Below are 13,845 nucleotides of genomic sequence, written 5' to 3' on the forward strand. Positions count from 1 at the left end.
CCATCCCATCCAGACAGACGGAGGCAACTCTCTCCTCTTCCTACGGGTCTACAGGAAGCCTCCATTTCTACTATTGTTCAGTGTTCACAAGAATGTTAAGAAAACTAAATTTTTTGGAGCACCTACTATGCATGAAGCACTGTACTATATACCCACACACAGTGTGACTCTGTCACCGGTCATGGCTCCTGCTCACAGAGCTCCCACGGTGCGCTAGGCACTGTGCTAGGAACTTCACATGCATTATGTCCTTCAGTTCTCACGAAACCCTGCAAGAGCTTGTAGATGAAGACACCGAGCCCCTGAGAGGTCGCCCACGGTCACAGAGCTGCTACATGGTGGAGCCTGGATTCAAACACAGGTGTCTCTGATTCTGGTGGCTACACTCTCTCCATCACACTGCACTGCCTCTCTTTCCCCGTTGCCTCTCACGACTGAGATGCAGAATGGAGTGTGCTCAGTGGAGCTCAATTAGTACTAGACAATATCCCCTCCTAAATTAGAACGGGCCAAGAGATAACAAGCCTGTTCTTTATCAAAGAACCAAAAGTCATTTCTATTCTAATGGAAGGACGTTTACTAAGTAAGAATGCATGATACCCACTAGAAGCTTGAAAAAAGGAAACCCTCAGCTGATCTGATGTGGAGATAACCTGCTCCTAGTTCTCCAAATGATGTGACCCTGCAAAGCCACCACGTCATCATGTGCTTGAGTGGCATCGTGTGACCATCAGTACATTTTGGCAAACAGATGTTCTGCCCTCGTGCTCTTCCAGATGGAGCTATCAACTATGAGGATTTTGTGTTTAATCTCTTAGTGATCAAAATATGGAAGATACTCCTCAAAGTTGCTCATTTTGGAGCTACATGCTAACTCCTGCCGTACAGCCATTGCTCAGATCACCCTTTCTTCAAACTTGCCCTCACAACCTGAGACACATTCTTTTGGTCATCCTCATTGAAGGCAAATCTTCATCTTCTAAGGGTGTGTTTATGTTTTGAACCAGCCAGATGTCATTTGAAACCACGCCTAGTGAGTAGGGTACATAAGCTGAGTAACATCTTTACTGGATCAGAAACAAGTTGTGATTGCAAAATAATAATGTGCCTTTTTGTGGATGGTTCTGAAAATCATTTCCAAGGAGGAGCTTCAAACATGCTTTTATAAAGAATAGCAGCTTTGTGTGATCTTGCAGAGCAAATGCATTGGAGGCACCTACCTCCTCCTCCTCCATGTTCGCAATCCACAACTCTCTGCCCCTCAGCCTGAATCTCTGCCTTTAAAATGACCCCACCATGTGTGAGATGTGAAATGGGTGTGTTGGTTTAAAATCAGTACCAAGCTGATTAAAGTCCTATTGGTTGAGATCAAATAACATAAAGCAAATAGCTGAATTCATTAGCTCTTCTAGAATTACCTCCTGTCCTTCTCCCCTCCTTCTATGCCCAAGCTTCAAAAAAGAAAAATCTAGATAATGGTTCTTTTTAAAGAAGAGGAAAGAAATAGAGTGTTGTTGATTACATGTCCATGGCGATCCACATCGCCGTTGCTGTAGCCTCTACCTCAGTCACAGTGGAATAATCTAGAGGGAAGTACCCTTGTGCCTTTGAAGGTGGTAGGCAGAGTTTAGAAAACACTACTATTCCCACATCTTGAGTAGAAGCAACCATGATTTCTGCACAGTTACATGGCCATTAGATAACAATGGTTGAGAGGACTTGGGTTTATTGAGAAAAGAGCCAAGTATCAATGAGCTTCCCAGGAAGTCTAGAAGGCAATTGCTTTTTATTTATTCTACTTACTGTGCAGTGTGAATTCTTACCTTTACATAAGTAATGTTATTGTCTCTGGTCAATGACCCTTCCATAAACATGATGAGCAAATCAAATCCTAACAAACAGAAAGGTTTTATACTTGCCCATGTAATTGTGGCAGACGCTGTGGTTGAGGCTTCTGGTCTTAAGATGTGAGCAAATTGCAGTTGAGGTTTAAGGATACTATTTATTATGGAAGCCAAGGCTATTTCTGTGGAAAGAGATCACATGCAAACAAACCAGTGGTACTCAACATGGAGTGGAGCTAGGACAGGTCTTCTCCTAAGGCCACCCTTCCTGGGGCAGGACTTTAAAGGCATTAGGAGGCCTCCCTCCTTCCCAAAACCATCTTCCCTGATGGCCAGGTCCTGGTGCCTGAAATTCTCACCATGAAAAATGGAAAAGGTATTCTTTTAGAAATGCAAAGTAACATATCCAGCCACTTGCAGATTAAGTATATTTTAACATATACAATTATCAAGGAGAGGCCAGGAGTAGTATCGTTGGTTGCACACAGAGCAAGAAGACTGACTTTATGCCAAAGAGGGATCCCAGAGGGGAATTAGAAAAGCAGAAACACTGTCCAATATCAACCCCAGCCCATGCTGCTGGGCCAGCCCGTTAGAGTTGCTTATAAGAACATGAGATAGGGCTTCCACAAGCTGTTCCATAAAGGCGACTGTGGCCAACTGGGCAATCCTCCAGCCTCACGACATTGAGGGGACAAATTGTGGTGGAAATCCAGGAACTAAGCCAACAGGCTTGGCTCTATTCAGCAGGGCTTCCAATGAGGGACAAGCAGGAGAGACTTGGAGAATCAGCTGTGTCAGCTGTAAGCCAGGCTGAGCAAAGACAGCTACAGACACCTCTAATCGGGATTCAGAGGCTAATTCCACAAACCCTGTCCCAAGCTGCCATTGTTTCTCTTACACTCTATCCTGGTCCCCCAGTGGGAATGGAACTTGGGGTCTTCAGGGACCAAGCCAAGTCAGAAAAACACAAAGTTCATCTGTGCTATGTTTTCAACTCTACCCAATCTAGAAGAGAGGAGAAGAACATAAAACAATCCAGGGCAATGTAATTTAATTGTGCTTGACTTCCTGGGCAAGCTGGACTGACCACTCAGAGAAGGGGTGAAAAGCCTGTTTATGTCTACTGCTCTGCAGATCAAGGGGAAACACAGGTGATAAAACATTTTAAGCAGTACACAGAGGATAAAGTAAGCTTCATGCTTACTATGTATGTTGAACTTTTGCATTAAGTTCACTATCAAGTTGGTGATTTGAGACAGACTTGGAAAGAAAACACTGAAATATGGCTTCTTTCCCCAGCATCCTACAGTCCTTGTTCTCTTTATAGTCATCAGTGACCTCCCCAGTGCTAGAACCAGTAGATTTTTCTGATTCTCACTGTCCTTGCCATGGATGCTGTTGGCCACCCCTTCATTGCAATTTTTCCTTTGGCTTCTGTGTCACTTCAACTGCTTTTCCATGTCCCTCTCCAACTGCTCATACCCAGTTGTCATTTCTATCCTTGAGAGCTGCCAAAACCAGGGCTGAACCCCATTTCAGGGACTTTAGAGAGCCCCAGGTCAGCACTATCATTCCTATCAGTGGCCCCCAATGTTCTTCTACACTCTACCATCTTCCCCTTGGCAGCCTGAACTCCTACAGCTCTAACAATCATTATTTAGCTCTCTGATATCTCTCTCAAATCCAGTCATTCTTTTCCAGCTCTCTCCAATGGAGACCCACTGTTGTTTCATTTCCTCAGGCTCAAGAAGTTCAGAACCACAATAGGTGTTTGTGATGGTTAATTTTATGTGTCAACTTGACTGGGCTGAGGGATGCCCAGACATTGGTAAAACATTATTTCTGGGTGTGTCTATGAGGGTGTTTCTGGAAGAGATCAGAATTTGCGTCAGTAGACTGAGTAAAGAAGATCACTCTCCCGAGTGTGGGTGGGCCCCATCCAATCTGCTGACGGCCCAGATAGAACAAAAAGGCAGAGGAAGGGCAAATTCTTTCTCTCTTATTGAGCTGGGATATCCATCATCTCCTGCCCTCTGACATCAGTGGTTCTTGGGACTTCAGACTTGGGCCAGGACTTACTCCAGCAGTCCTTCTGATTCCTGGTCCTTTGGGCCTGTGTTAGAACCAAGCCACCAGCTTTCCTGGACCTCTCTCTTGAAGACAGTACCTTGTGGGAGCCCTCAGCCTCCATAATCACATAAGCCAACTCTTCATCATAAAACTCTTTCTATATATCTCCTGTTGGTTGTGTTTCCCTGGAGAGCCTGACTAATCGCATTTGATCAGTACTAGTTTCCTTCCTTCCCTCACCATTGTTCCTACCTCGAATCAGCTTCCATATCCTAAGTCATGCTTCTAAAATCCACCCTTCTTCTGTCCCGCCCAGCTCCACCCACCTCAGTCCTGTTGTCACTCATCTCCTAATTGATCTTCTTTCTATTTCACCCAACCCCACCAACTTAGAGGCCCCCTCACTAAGCAGCCTGTACACAGCTGCCAGATATACCCTATGGCAGCCTTCCTTGCAAGAACATCTCATGAACCATTCAAAGCACTGCCAGATATGGTCCTACCTAACTACCTTGCAGTTTCATCTTCTATTACCACATTTACCCTCTGTTCTAGGGTAGGAATTGGGCTGTTGGTCTCTAAACACACCTCCTGATTCCGCATCTCCTTACCAGGCAAAGTTCATGCTCGGAAAAACTTTCCCTCTTCTCAGGCCTACACACACTCATGTGTCCAAATGTATGTCAGCAAACTTTATTTCAGAATTATGCTAATATCCTATAGTAATAGCTGATTGAAGTTAAAACTGTGGGAAGTATATAAAGTTTTAATAACCTTCCCATGAATTCTCATTAGTGTCACTCTTCCTTACTTATTCCACTGCCAGTATTCCACGGTGCACACTAGGCTCCAATCAGGTGGTGATACTGTCTCTGTTGAAGGGCCTGTAGTCCACCTGACAGGCAGACAAAATTTACATGAAAAGAGCACTTGGCTTTTCAAAGTCCTGTGTGAATGCTACCTCCTTCTTGGGGCCTCTTCCTACCACTCTCTTACACCTCTGAAATTCACAATTCTTTACTTACACCTTTCTCAAGTCGCACTGATGTGTGTGGCCACCTGTTTGTCTCGTCCACTCTGGACTGTCAACGTGCCGTGGGTCAGGACTGGGGCTCACTTATTTGTGCTTCTCGGTACCCCACACAGTGCCTGGCACACACAACAGATGATCGACGGCAGTTGCATTGATCAGATAGAATTAATTTGAATAGATAATTGAGATTGTGGCATATGGACTTGAGAGCTTTAAAAATTCAGAGATGAGGCAAGTAGCGGTGCAGTAAAATTGACGGTTTTGGGGGAGATGCTTAATGAACATCAGCCTTTCTTGGAATTATAGGAAATGAAATGACCAGGAGGCCATGGAAGAACATTGTAGATAAGAGCAAAGAAGGAGAAAGAAGAAACTTGAAGAGGGAAAGGTAAGGAGAGAGGGCTGACTGCACTTAAAGGGTCCTTTTGGAGGACATTTCAGGTATAACAAGTGGGTAGCAAGATGAACCAGTTTGTCAAAGTTAAGTTTTAGTCCAATTAAACATGATGTAATGGTCTGGTGCCCAGTGAAACTGTCTTACGGGCAACTGAAAACCTGGAACTTAAGCTGAGGTGAGAGCGAGATGTGGGCGCCATCAGGATAGAGGTGCTGATTCTCCGTGAACAGGGATATAGAAGGAGAAAAACAGAGGGCTCGGGATCTAAGTATTTCCTTCATTTGGGACAAAAAAGGGAAGGCAGGTAATCCGAGCTGTTACAAAAGGACCTAGAGTGTGCAGGGTTACGGAAATCAATGAAGGTGCATTTCGAGGGAGGAGGAGGTACCTATATTGGCAATGCAGGTGCAGCAGAGAGGTTGAGAGGAAAGGTTTACTGCTCTTCGAGCAGTTTCTACAGAACCTAGTCTTCAGGCAGTTTAGGAGAAAAGGAAGCAGAAAATTCCATTTTGATGAGGGTGACTGCGGGAGATAGCAGTGAGGGTTGGGGAAGATTCTCCAAATTGCCAAAGGCCCTGCAGTCAAGGCAAGATGGGGATGGGTAATGAAGCCCAGGTTTGGTCTTCTGTGTGGCCTACCCATGGTGGGAGCCTTGCAGGAGGGCATCCCTCCCTCTTCATCAGTCTTTCTGGGGGTGCCTAATGGCTGAGCACAGTCATTCAATCCACTTTATCCTCCTAATGAAGGGGTATTTTTATGAAACAGCCATCATGAGTAATTTACAATGCATGAATATGGATGAGAAGCACATTTACTATGCCAGAGAAATAAAGTTTATTGGGAAGTAAATGAAGTAACCTCCTTGCATTCCGGAGAATACCAAAGAAGACAGGAAAGCAGGAAATCCAGTAGGTACAGGAAACACCCTAAACTAATAACTGGAGCTCAGATGACAGGGAGCTGAACATTTTCAGAAACAAAGAAGCTCAACTCTTAACCCAAATGCATTTTCCAAATATTGGAAGTTGATGATATGTGTCTTTGCTTGTTAGACCAGGAAGGCATTTCAGTGTCTAGAAGTATCACAGTTGGCATGACGTGGTTTCTTAATGTCAGCTGAGCTCCAGCAAAGGCAGAACCTGAGGGTTTGTTTTTTTTTTCCTGTGCTTGATCTAAGTGGCTTTGTTGACGTCTTCAAAGAGGACATAAGGTTTTCAATTACAGCCACACTTTTGAGAGAAGCCACAGGGTCCACAGGAGTTGCCACTGGCATTGGTGGTGGCGCATGGGTTGCAGGGGAGCCTGGGGGACAGAGAAGATTAGAATAGATTGGGGAGCGGAGAGAAACCTCAGGTGCACAGAGTTCCTTGTCCTTAATGAGACAATCTATGAATTCCCAGTGGTTGGAGTTAGTTGGAATCAAATTTTGATTGTCATCAAATCCTTCTCTCTTTCCCGGAATGCCATGCACAGAGGTGGGAAATTGTCCTTTGAAACATATTATTTCATGCCCTTGAACTCTCATGGAACTTAACACAATCTGCCTTACCCAACAGTCATGCTGTGACGGGCCAGCTCCCTACCACCTCTCTAGAGCTAGCCCCCAGAGGCAGGGGCTGTTCCTTTCATCTTTTTCCTTCCATGTTTGTTCAGCTATCACAGATTACTGAGCACATAGTAGACACTCAGTTAATGGATGTTGTTTGGCAAGTTGAAAATACGGCCACCATGTGTGTGTGCCCACAATGTCCCACTACATAAATTCTTCCCAGAAATCCTTTGCCCCATACTCACTTGCAGTCCTCCCCGTCCAGCAGCCCCCGGTACGTGTTGATCTCGCACTCCAGCCGGGCCCGCACGTCCAGCAGCACCTGGTACTCCTGGTTCTGCCGCTCCAGGTCAGCCCGGATCTCAGCCAGCTGGGACTCCACGTTGGTGATCAGGCCCTGCACCTGGGACAGCTGGGAGCTGTAGCGGGCCTCGCTCTCCGTCAGCGTGTTTTCCAGAGAGTTTCTCTGTGAGGCAGAGATAAAGCATGTCAGAGAACTGCGCCTTTAAACGGTGTCTCCATGGGGGTCTGAAGACTCCACAAGATCCAAGACTAAGGAGAGCATGTGGCCCAAAGGGCATCCCCGCGGCCCCGCCTCCCCGACTGCCCCTGGCTCTCCAGCAGGGCTGAGCAGCACACACCAGGTTGTGCTGGGCCTGCAGCTCGATCTCCAGGGCGTTGACCGTGCGGCGCAGCTCGATGATCTCCGCCTGGTAGGACTGCAGCTGCTCTGAGCTCGACACCACCTGCTTGCTCAGCTCCTCGGTCTGAAACACACAAGGGGAGGACACAGGATCAGACCCTGCCTCAAGGGCCCTGGGGGGGTCTGGGGGCTGAGTGACCATGTGCTGAGCGATACCCACCTGCCTGGTGAACCATTCCTCCACTTCCCTGCGGTTGGTCTCCACCAGGGCCTCGTACTGACTCCTGGTCTCGTTCAGCACCTGGTTCAGGTCCACGGTGGGGGCAGCGTCCACCTCCACGTTGAGGCGGTCTCCGATCTGGCAGCGCAGGGTGTTGACTTCCTGATAGAGAAAGGGACAAGAATGAACCCAGAGCAGTGGATCTGCTATCTTCCTGCTCTAGGAAAGTGAACACAACCCTGCCACGAAAGCACTAAAAGGAATATCCTGCTCATTCCCAAAGATTAATACATCACATGGAGGAGCAGTAAACTCAAATAGGAATCACAGCAATACCTTTCCCCAAAAAGCTGAAACAACTTCACATTTCCTGTAAGACTAAGTCCAAACCCCTTGGCATGTGTGAGTCCTCCCCCACTTCCCATCACATCCCGTAGGTGCCGTATGTCCCCAGCCATCCTCGAACATGCCCTGCTTTGCCCCTCCTGAGCCTTTGCTCAGCCTCTTCCCTCAGACTGGAACACCCAAGGACTGAAAGCCTCCTCCTGGCACCTGAGCAGAGTCCCCCGTGTCCCCTCGGGCAGGCGGGGTCATTGCCAGACCACGCTGCTGGTAGCCCTCACATGTGCTCACTTCACTCTGCCTTGTATCGTACACTGTGGTTACGTGGCTGTCTCTCCACACTAGACTGTGAGCTCTTTGAAGGGACGAGCCATGTCTTATTTATCTTTTTTTCTCCATCTCTACCACCAAATTCAGGACCTAACAGTGACCAGCAGAGAGCAGGGCTCAATAAACGATGTGCTTCCTCCACGAGTCCAGCACCTGCCAAACCCTCACCCGGCTGCTTGAGAATTAGCAGGTCACCTCCCGCCTCAATACGGGTCTGGCATCATCATCCTCTGAGCTAACTTTGCGTTCCCCAGGGAAGGGTCCCAGGCCAGGCAGCCTAACAGTAACTGCCTCCTGGTTCCCCAAGGGACAGGGTCGGCTCTGGGAAGCCTGCATTTTTCACTTTCTTCTCACCTCCTCGTGGTTCTTCTTGAGGCAGAGCAGCTCCTCCCTCAGGGACTCCACCTGGGCCTCCAGGTCAGACCTGCACAGGGTCAGCTCGTCCAGGATCCTGCGCAGACTGTTGATGTCCGACTCCACCAGCTGCCGCAGGGACCGCTCGGTCTCGTACCTGCACACACAGATCAGAGCATAAGCCAGGAAAGAAGCCCACCTTCCTCTCTCGTGTTTTGTTTGCCCTGGATCTTTTTGAACTTGCACCATTTTCTGCTTCTTCTCTTCCGTATGTTTCCCTCGAGCTATGTACGGATAGGCTGGAGAGGTCCCCTAACTCACCCCAACACCCCAAGCACTCATGAGATGTCTCTCACTCTGCTCCCAGTTTTGCTGGTTAACATACCACCAAATCAATCCATTCCAAAAAAGAACTTATTTCAATCTCTGAATTTAAGAAGCCCTTCCAGAAAGACCCATATGGACTGAAGAGCAGGCCATCCACAAGCGTGAATCCCTGTTTGAAACTGACATTGCTTAGCCAGACTTGAGAAATAAAAAGGGAGAAATGGCTTTCTCTTTCCTTCCAGGCAACATTAGGCCCATAGGGCCATGGAAGAGCCACAGGGGTCTTGGTCATCTGGCCCAAAGGGCTCGACATACTTGGTTCTGAAGTCATCAGAGGCCAGCTTGCCATTGTCTATCTTCGTCACCAGCCTGGCATTTTCAGACTTGGCACACAGAATCTGAAAAGAAAATTTCTCTTGTGAGGTCCACTTGAACTTGAGAATGTTTTACTGTTCAAAGAGGGCCAGCATCTGCTGGGCCCCCACCTGGCCCACCCCTCACCTTCTGCTGGAGCTCCTCGATGGTCCGGAAGTAGGACTGGTAGTTGGCACACACCAAGGGGTCCTGCTCCTGGCACCGCTCCCGGATCAGGCTCTCCAGCTCCGCGTTCTCCCGCTCCAGCCGACGCACCTTCTCCAGGTAGCTGGCCAGGCGGTCATTCAGGAACTGCATGGTCTCCTTCTCGCTGCCATTGAAGGAGCCCTCGCAGAACCAGTTGCAGTTGCCCACGTTGGCGGGGATGTTACAAGCCCCGGGCAGGGTGCAGCTGTGGCAGCTGGGGGCCACACAGGGCCGGGAGGAGCAGCTGGTGCGGCAGCTGAGGCTGGGCCGGCAGCAGGTGAGAGACATGGTGTTGGGACAGGTAATGGGAGAGCAGGTGAGCTTCTGGACGTGGACGTGAGTGCTGTTTGAGGCTCTCCTTTCTCTATGGTCCTTTTATACCCTTAATGGTGGGTGGGGGCTTGGCATACAGCATAGTTTCATTTCCTAATGCTTTCGCTAATTTTTCTCCAAAATATGCTATTTAGATGCTTCCAAAGAGTCCCCCCTCACCCCATAAAATTATTCCATTCAGCTTGTGTCACACCAGGCTCTTCCTGGGTGCCAGTGGTTGGTGAAATCAGAGTTTCATCAGATAGCTTCAAAGGAGGCGGAATTATTACAGCCCCAAAGGCTCTCCCCATTACTCAGAGGGGAGGACAGCCAGGGACATGGGGTGGAGTCGTCTGGGAATCAGGAATTCCTCACCCACAAGATTCTGCCACTGTACTCCCTGGAAAAAGAGCTTTGGGTGAATACTGTTCAAAGTGCCCTCTCCTCAAGTCTATCCATGTTTCAGTGTTCTGTTCAACTTGTCCTTCCACCAGAAACTCATCCTGTGTTAGCTGTAAGGATCCTGAGCATTGCTCTTGGTTGGGGTTTAAGGAATTTGCCAACACGTGGAGAGATCGAGAACAATTGTATGTTCCTGGTTGGGAAATGAGAAAGCACAATGGAAACCGGGGGGATGAATGGGAATAGCACTCAAGGGGCAGATTGGCAAACTACATGGCCCGTGGCCAAGTTTGACCTGCTGCATTTCTTGTAAATAAAGTTTGAATGGAACACAGCCATACCCATTCGTTTAGGTGTTGCATACGGCTGCTTCTGCATTACACTGGCAGAGTTGAGTAGTTGCAACAGGGACTACAGGGCCTGCAAAGCCTAAAATAAAAAAGTTTGCCAACCTGCAATGCAGCAACAGTCTCTCTAAAGGTGAGAAAGAGAAGAAATATCTAGAAGGAAAATGTTGCTGAGAATAGTCCAGAAGTGTGCTAGCCCAGGTGGAAGTGTTAAGCACAAATATGAAGCATAATGCCTTAGACTCGCCAAGAAAGGAAAACCAGAACGAGGTGCTCAGAGTTATCTCTGTATCCATGGTGACCTTATCTGAAAGGCTGTCCCCATTACTCAGAGGAATTATTTCATAGCTTTGTTTGGGACATCTCTCCCTCTTTCTTCATTTTCCTCGACTCTTTGTGTTGGTATCTGTGCCTTAGACAAAACAGCCACCTGTCCCATTCTTCATGGGCTGGCCTCTTACAGAAGTAGACCCTCTCTGATCTTCCTTGCCAGAGACTTGGGGGCCTCTCCAGTCTTTGTGCTGGTCTAAAACACCATGCTGGTTCGTTGCAGCCTCCAGGCATCTCGAGTGTTCCCGGTTCCATCAGCACGCTGACACAGGTGAGACAGAAGCCCATCCCTCAGGCAGTCCCCAGAAAATTCAGAATACCGGACACACAGTCCAACTTGTTCTCTCCCCAGGAGGAACCTGGGATCTAGAGTTTTTCACTGCCTCGCTCTGCATTGGGCTGGGGAAGGAGGTGTGGTGGGTGTCATTGTGCTAGTTCAAATCATCATCCTTGTTCTCAATGGCTCCTGCGTCTAGTGTTTGCTGGGTCTCATCCACACTCTACCATAGGCAAGTCATAAGCTAGTGCCTTGGCAGCCCCAGAAAAATCTGAATGTTGGACATATGATCCAGTCCTTTCCTTCCCTCCCACTGAGGAGCTGGGAGTTTGGGGTTTCCTCCTGACCAAATGACATGAAGCTGGGAGGTAGGGATTATTGTGAGAGGGTGTCCACAATCTTTCTGCCAGCTCTGATTGGCTGCTTTGGCACTCACCCAGGTGCAAGAACCTTTCAGCTAGTTACTGAATTTCTCAAAAAGGGAATCGATCTGCATATCATTGTTGAATCAGTGTGTCCATGGGGGCTTCCGATTCTATCATCTTGCAGATGTCACTCCCAACAAAACCACACATTTGAAGTTAAATGACTTGGATTTACACCCTTACCTACAAGATGAGCTCAGAGAAGTTAATTTACTTTGTTTGGTCTTGTTTTTCTCATCGCTTAAGTTGAAATCATAATAATGCTGCCTACCTCATAGTCTTTTTGTGTGAAAGTTGAGTAATATACTATGTGTGAACATGGTTATAGGAGGAAGTGATGAAGACTATTTCTGTAAACTTCATCCTTCCTAATGTTGGCCCAGATTACCCAGGTGAAGTATTTTGTGAAAATACGACTGTTAAGTAGATACCTGGGCACATTGTCCATGCTAACCCAGTGGTGAGCAAACCTCACTCATGCACCTTGTAAGCACTAGGGACACAGAACTCTACTCATAAATCAATCAACAAAAATGCAAATTTTGACATTAACTTAGTGGCTGGAATAGGAAGTTGGCTGACAACCATTGTCCCCTACCTTATCTGTTGAGTGCCTAAGCTTGTCAGGTTGGTTATTTGGGGTAGGTCTTGAGGAGGACCATGGAATTATATTATCACCAAAGCCTCCTTTCTGGTCTGGCATTGAAACAGGCCCTACTCATCCTCTGGGAATCTTCCAGCCTTACAGCTCTCAGCAAGCATCTATAATAATGATGATGATGGCCATGTTGTTATTGTTGATGATGACGAGGATGGTGATGATTCTACCATTTCATGGTACTTATCAGGTGCCAAACTAGATGCTAAGCACTTTGGCACATTTCTCACTTGATCCTCCCAACAACCCTATAAGTTTGGCCTATTATTACCATTGTACAGATTAAGAAACAAATTGAGAAAGGCTGAAAATTTGCCCAAGATATAGCCAATAAGGGATGGAGCAGAGATTTGAGCAACTCAGGTGTCTGATTCCTGATCCTGAACACCTAAACACAGTGCAAAAACCTCATATTTAGCACAAAGACTTCTCTGGTTTTGTGAGGAAAAGGAAATCTTAGATTCATTGCTGCCCATTGCCCCCTGCTTTGTAGTTTTTCTTTCTGGTCCCTTCTGGGGCCCTGTTCCCCACCCCCTTCATACTCCCTCAGTCCTCCAAAGGCCTCTCTGCCTAAGCCTTTGGGCACCGAGCTACTCTCCATGGTACCTTCCTGAACTAAGACCAAGAGTTTCACTCATTTACCTTTCTCCATGGGGAAACTACTATCCTTTTGCGTAGTTGGTTGATTCGTCTAGATGTGAAATTAGATCACCTTTTATGAATATCTAAGCAATGAAGATGCACAATCACATGACCTAAGGTGATTTAGAACCTAGGAGGAAGCCTACCTTCCTAACCCCAAACTTTTAACTCTGTAAAAGTTTACCTCAGAAGGAAGTTCTGTTTCCCAGAATCAAAGAAGTCTAAAGAATCAAAGAATTCTAAAGCTAGAAGGAGCTGAATTTATGGAGGATAAAACCAGTGGCCAGACAGTGAGATAGTAAGGCAATGAATATCAATAGATCACTTTCTAGTTAGACAGTCTGCTGAATACCTTCACACACAGTATTTCATCCTCACCCCAAACCCTGGGTGTTCAAATTCCATTATTGTCACCATGTACCAGAGATGAAGAATCTGAGACGTTGGGTGGAAATTAAACTTGTTCAAAATGACATAAGTAAACAGACTCAAGTCTGCCTGGCCCATCACTGATTGTGAGTTAGAGAGCTGAGACCCTGACCTAGGCTAGGGTGGGAGAAAACATAGGGCTTCACATGACCTCCAATGTCAGCTGTGAGCACACAGGCAAGAAGACACCTAGGCTTCCTGCACATGGCTCTACTCCTTAGTAAACTGGGAGTTAAAAAGTAACAAATTCTACAAGCTTGTCATGAGCCATGATGCCTGAATTGATGGGATGGTCATTTACAGAAGAAAATGCTGAGCACTCCTGGGCAACCCTGCTGCTCTTCCCGCGG

At 47.2% G+C, this 13,845-nt stretch overlaps 1 protein-coding gene across 1 annotated transcript; it reads right to left on the minus strand.

Moving 5' to 3' along the window:
* Positions 1-6,162: 6,162 nt before the first annotated feature.
* Positions 6,163-10,088, minus strand: LOC138391576 (keratin, type I cuticular Ha4). Its single transcript, XM_069481409.1, has 7 exons — positions 9,614-10,088; positions 9,428-9,510; positions 8,786-8,942; positions 7,760-7,921; positions 7,538-7,663; positions 7,142-7,362; positions 6,163-6,649 (listed from the first exon to the last, which is right to left on the minus strand). Exons 1-7 carry the CDS (start codon positions 9,959-9,961, stop codon positions 6,562-6,564), a joined length of 1,185 nt encoding a protein of 394 aa, XP_069337510.1. The 5' UTR covers positions 9,962-10,088; the 3' UTR covers positions 6,163-6,561.
* Positions 10,089-13,845: the final 3,757 nt, after the last annotated feature.

Source organism: Eulemur rufifrons, chromosome 9 (assembly GCF_041146395.1).
Source record: "Eulemur rufifrons isolate Redbay chromosome 9, OSU_ERuf_1, whole genome shotgun sequence".
Lineage (NCBI taxonomy): Eukaryota > Metazoa > Chordata > Mammalia > Primates > Lemuridae > Eulemur > Eulemur rufifrons.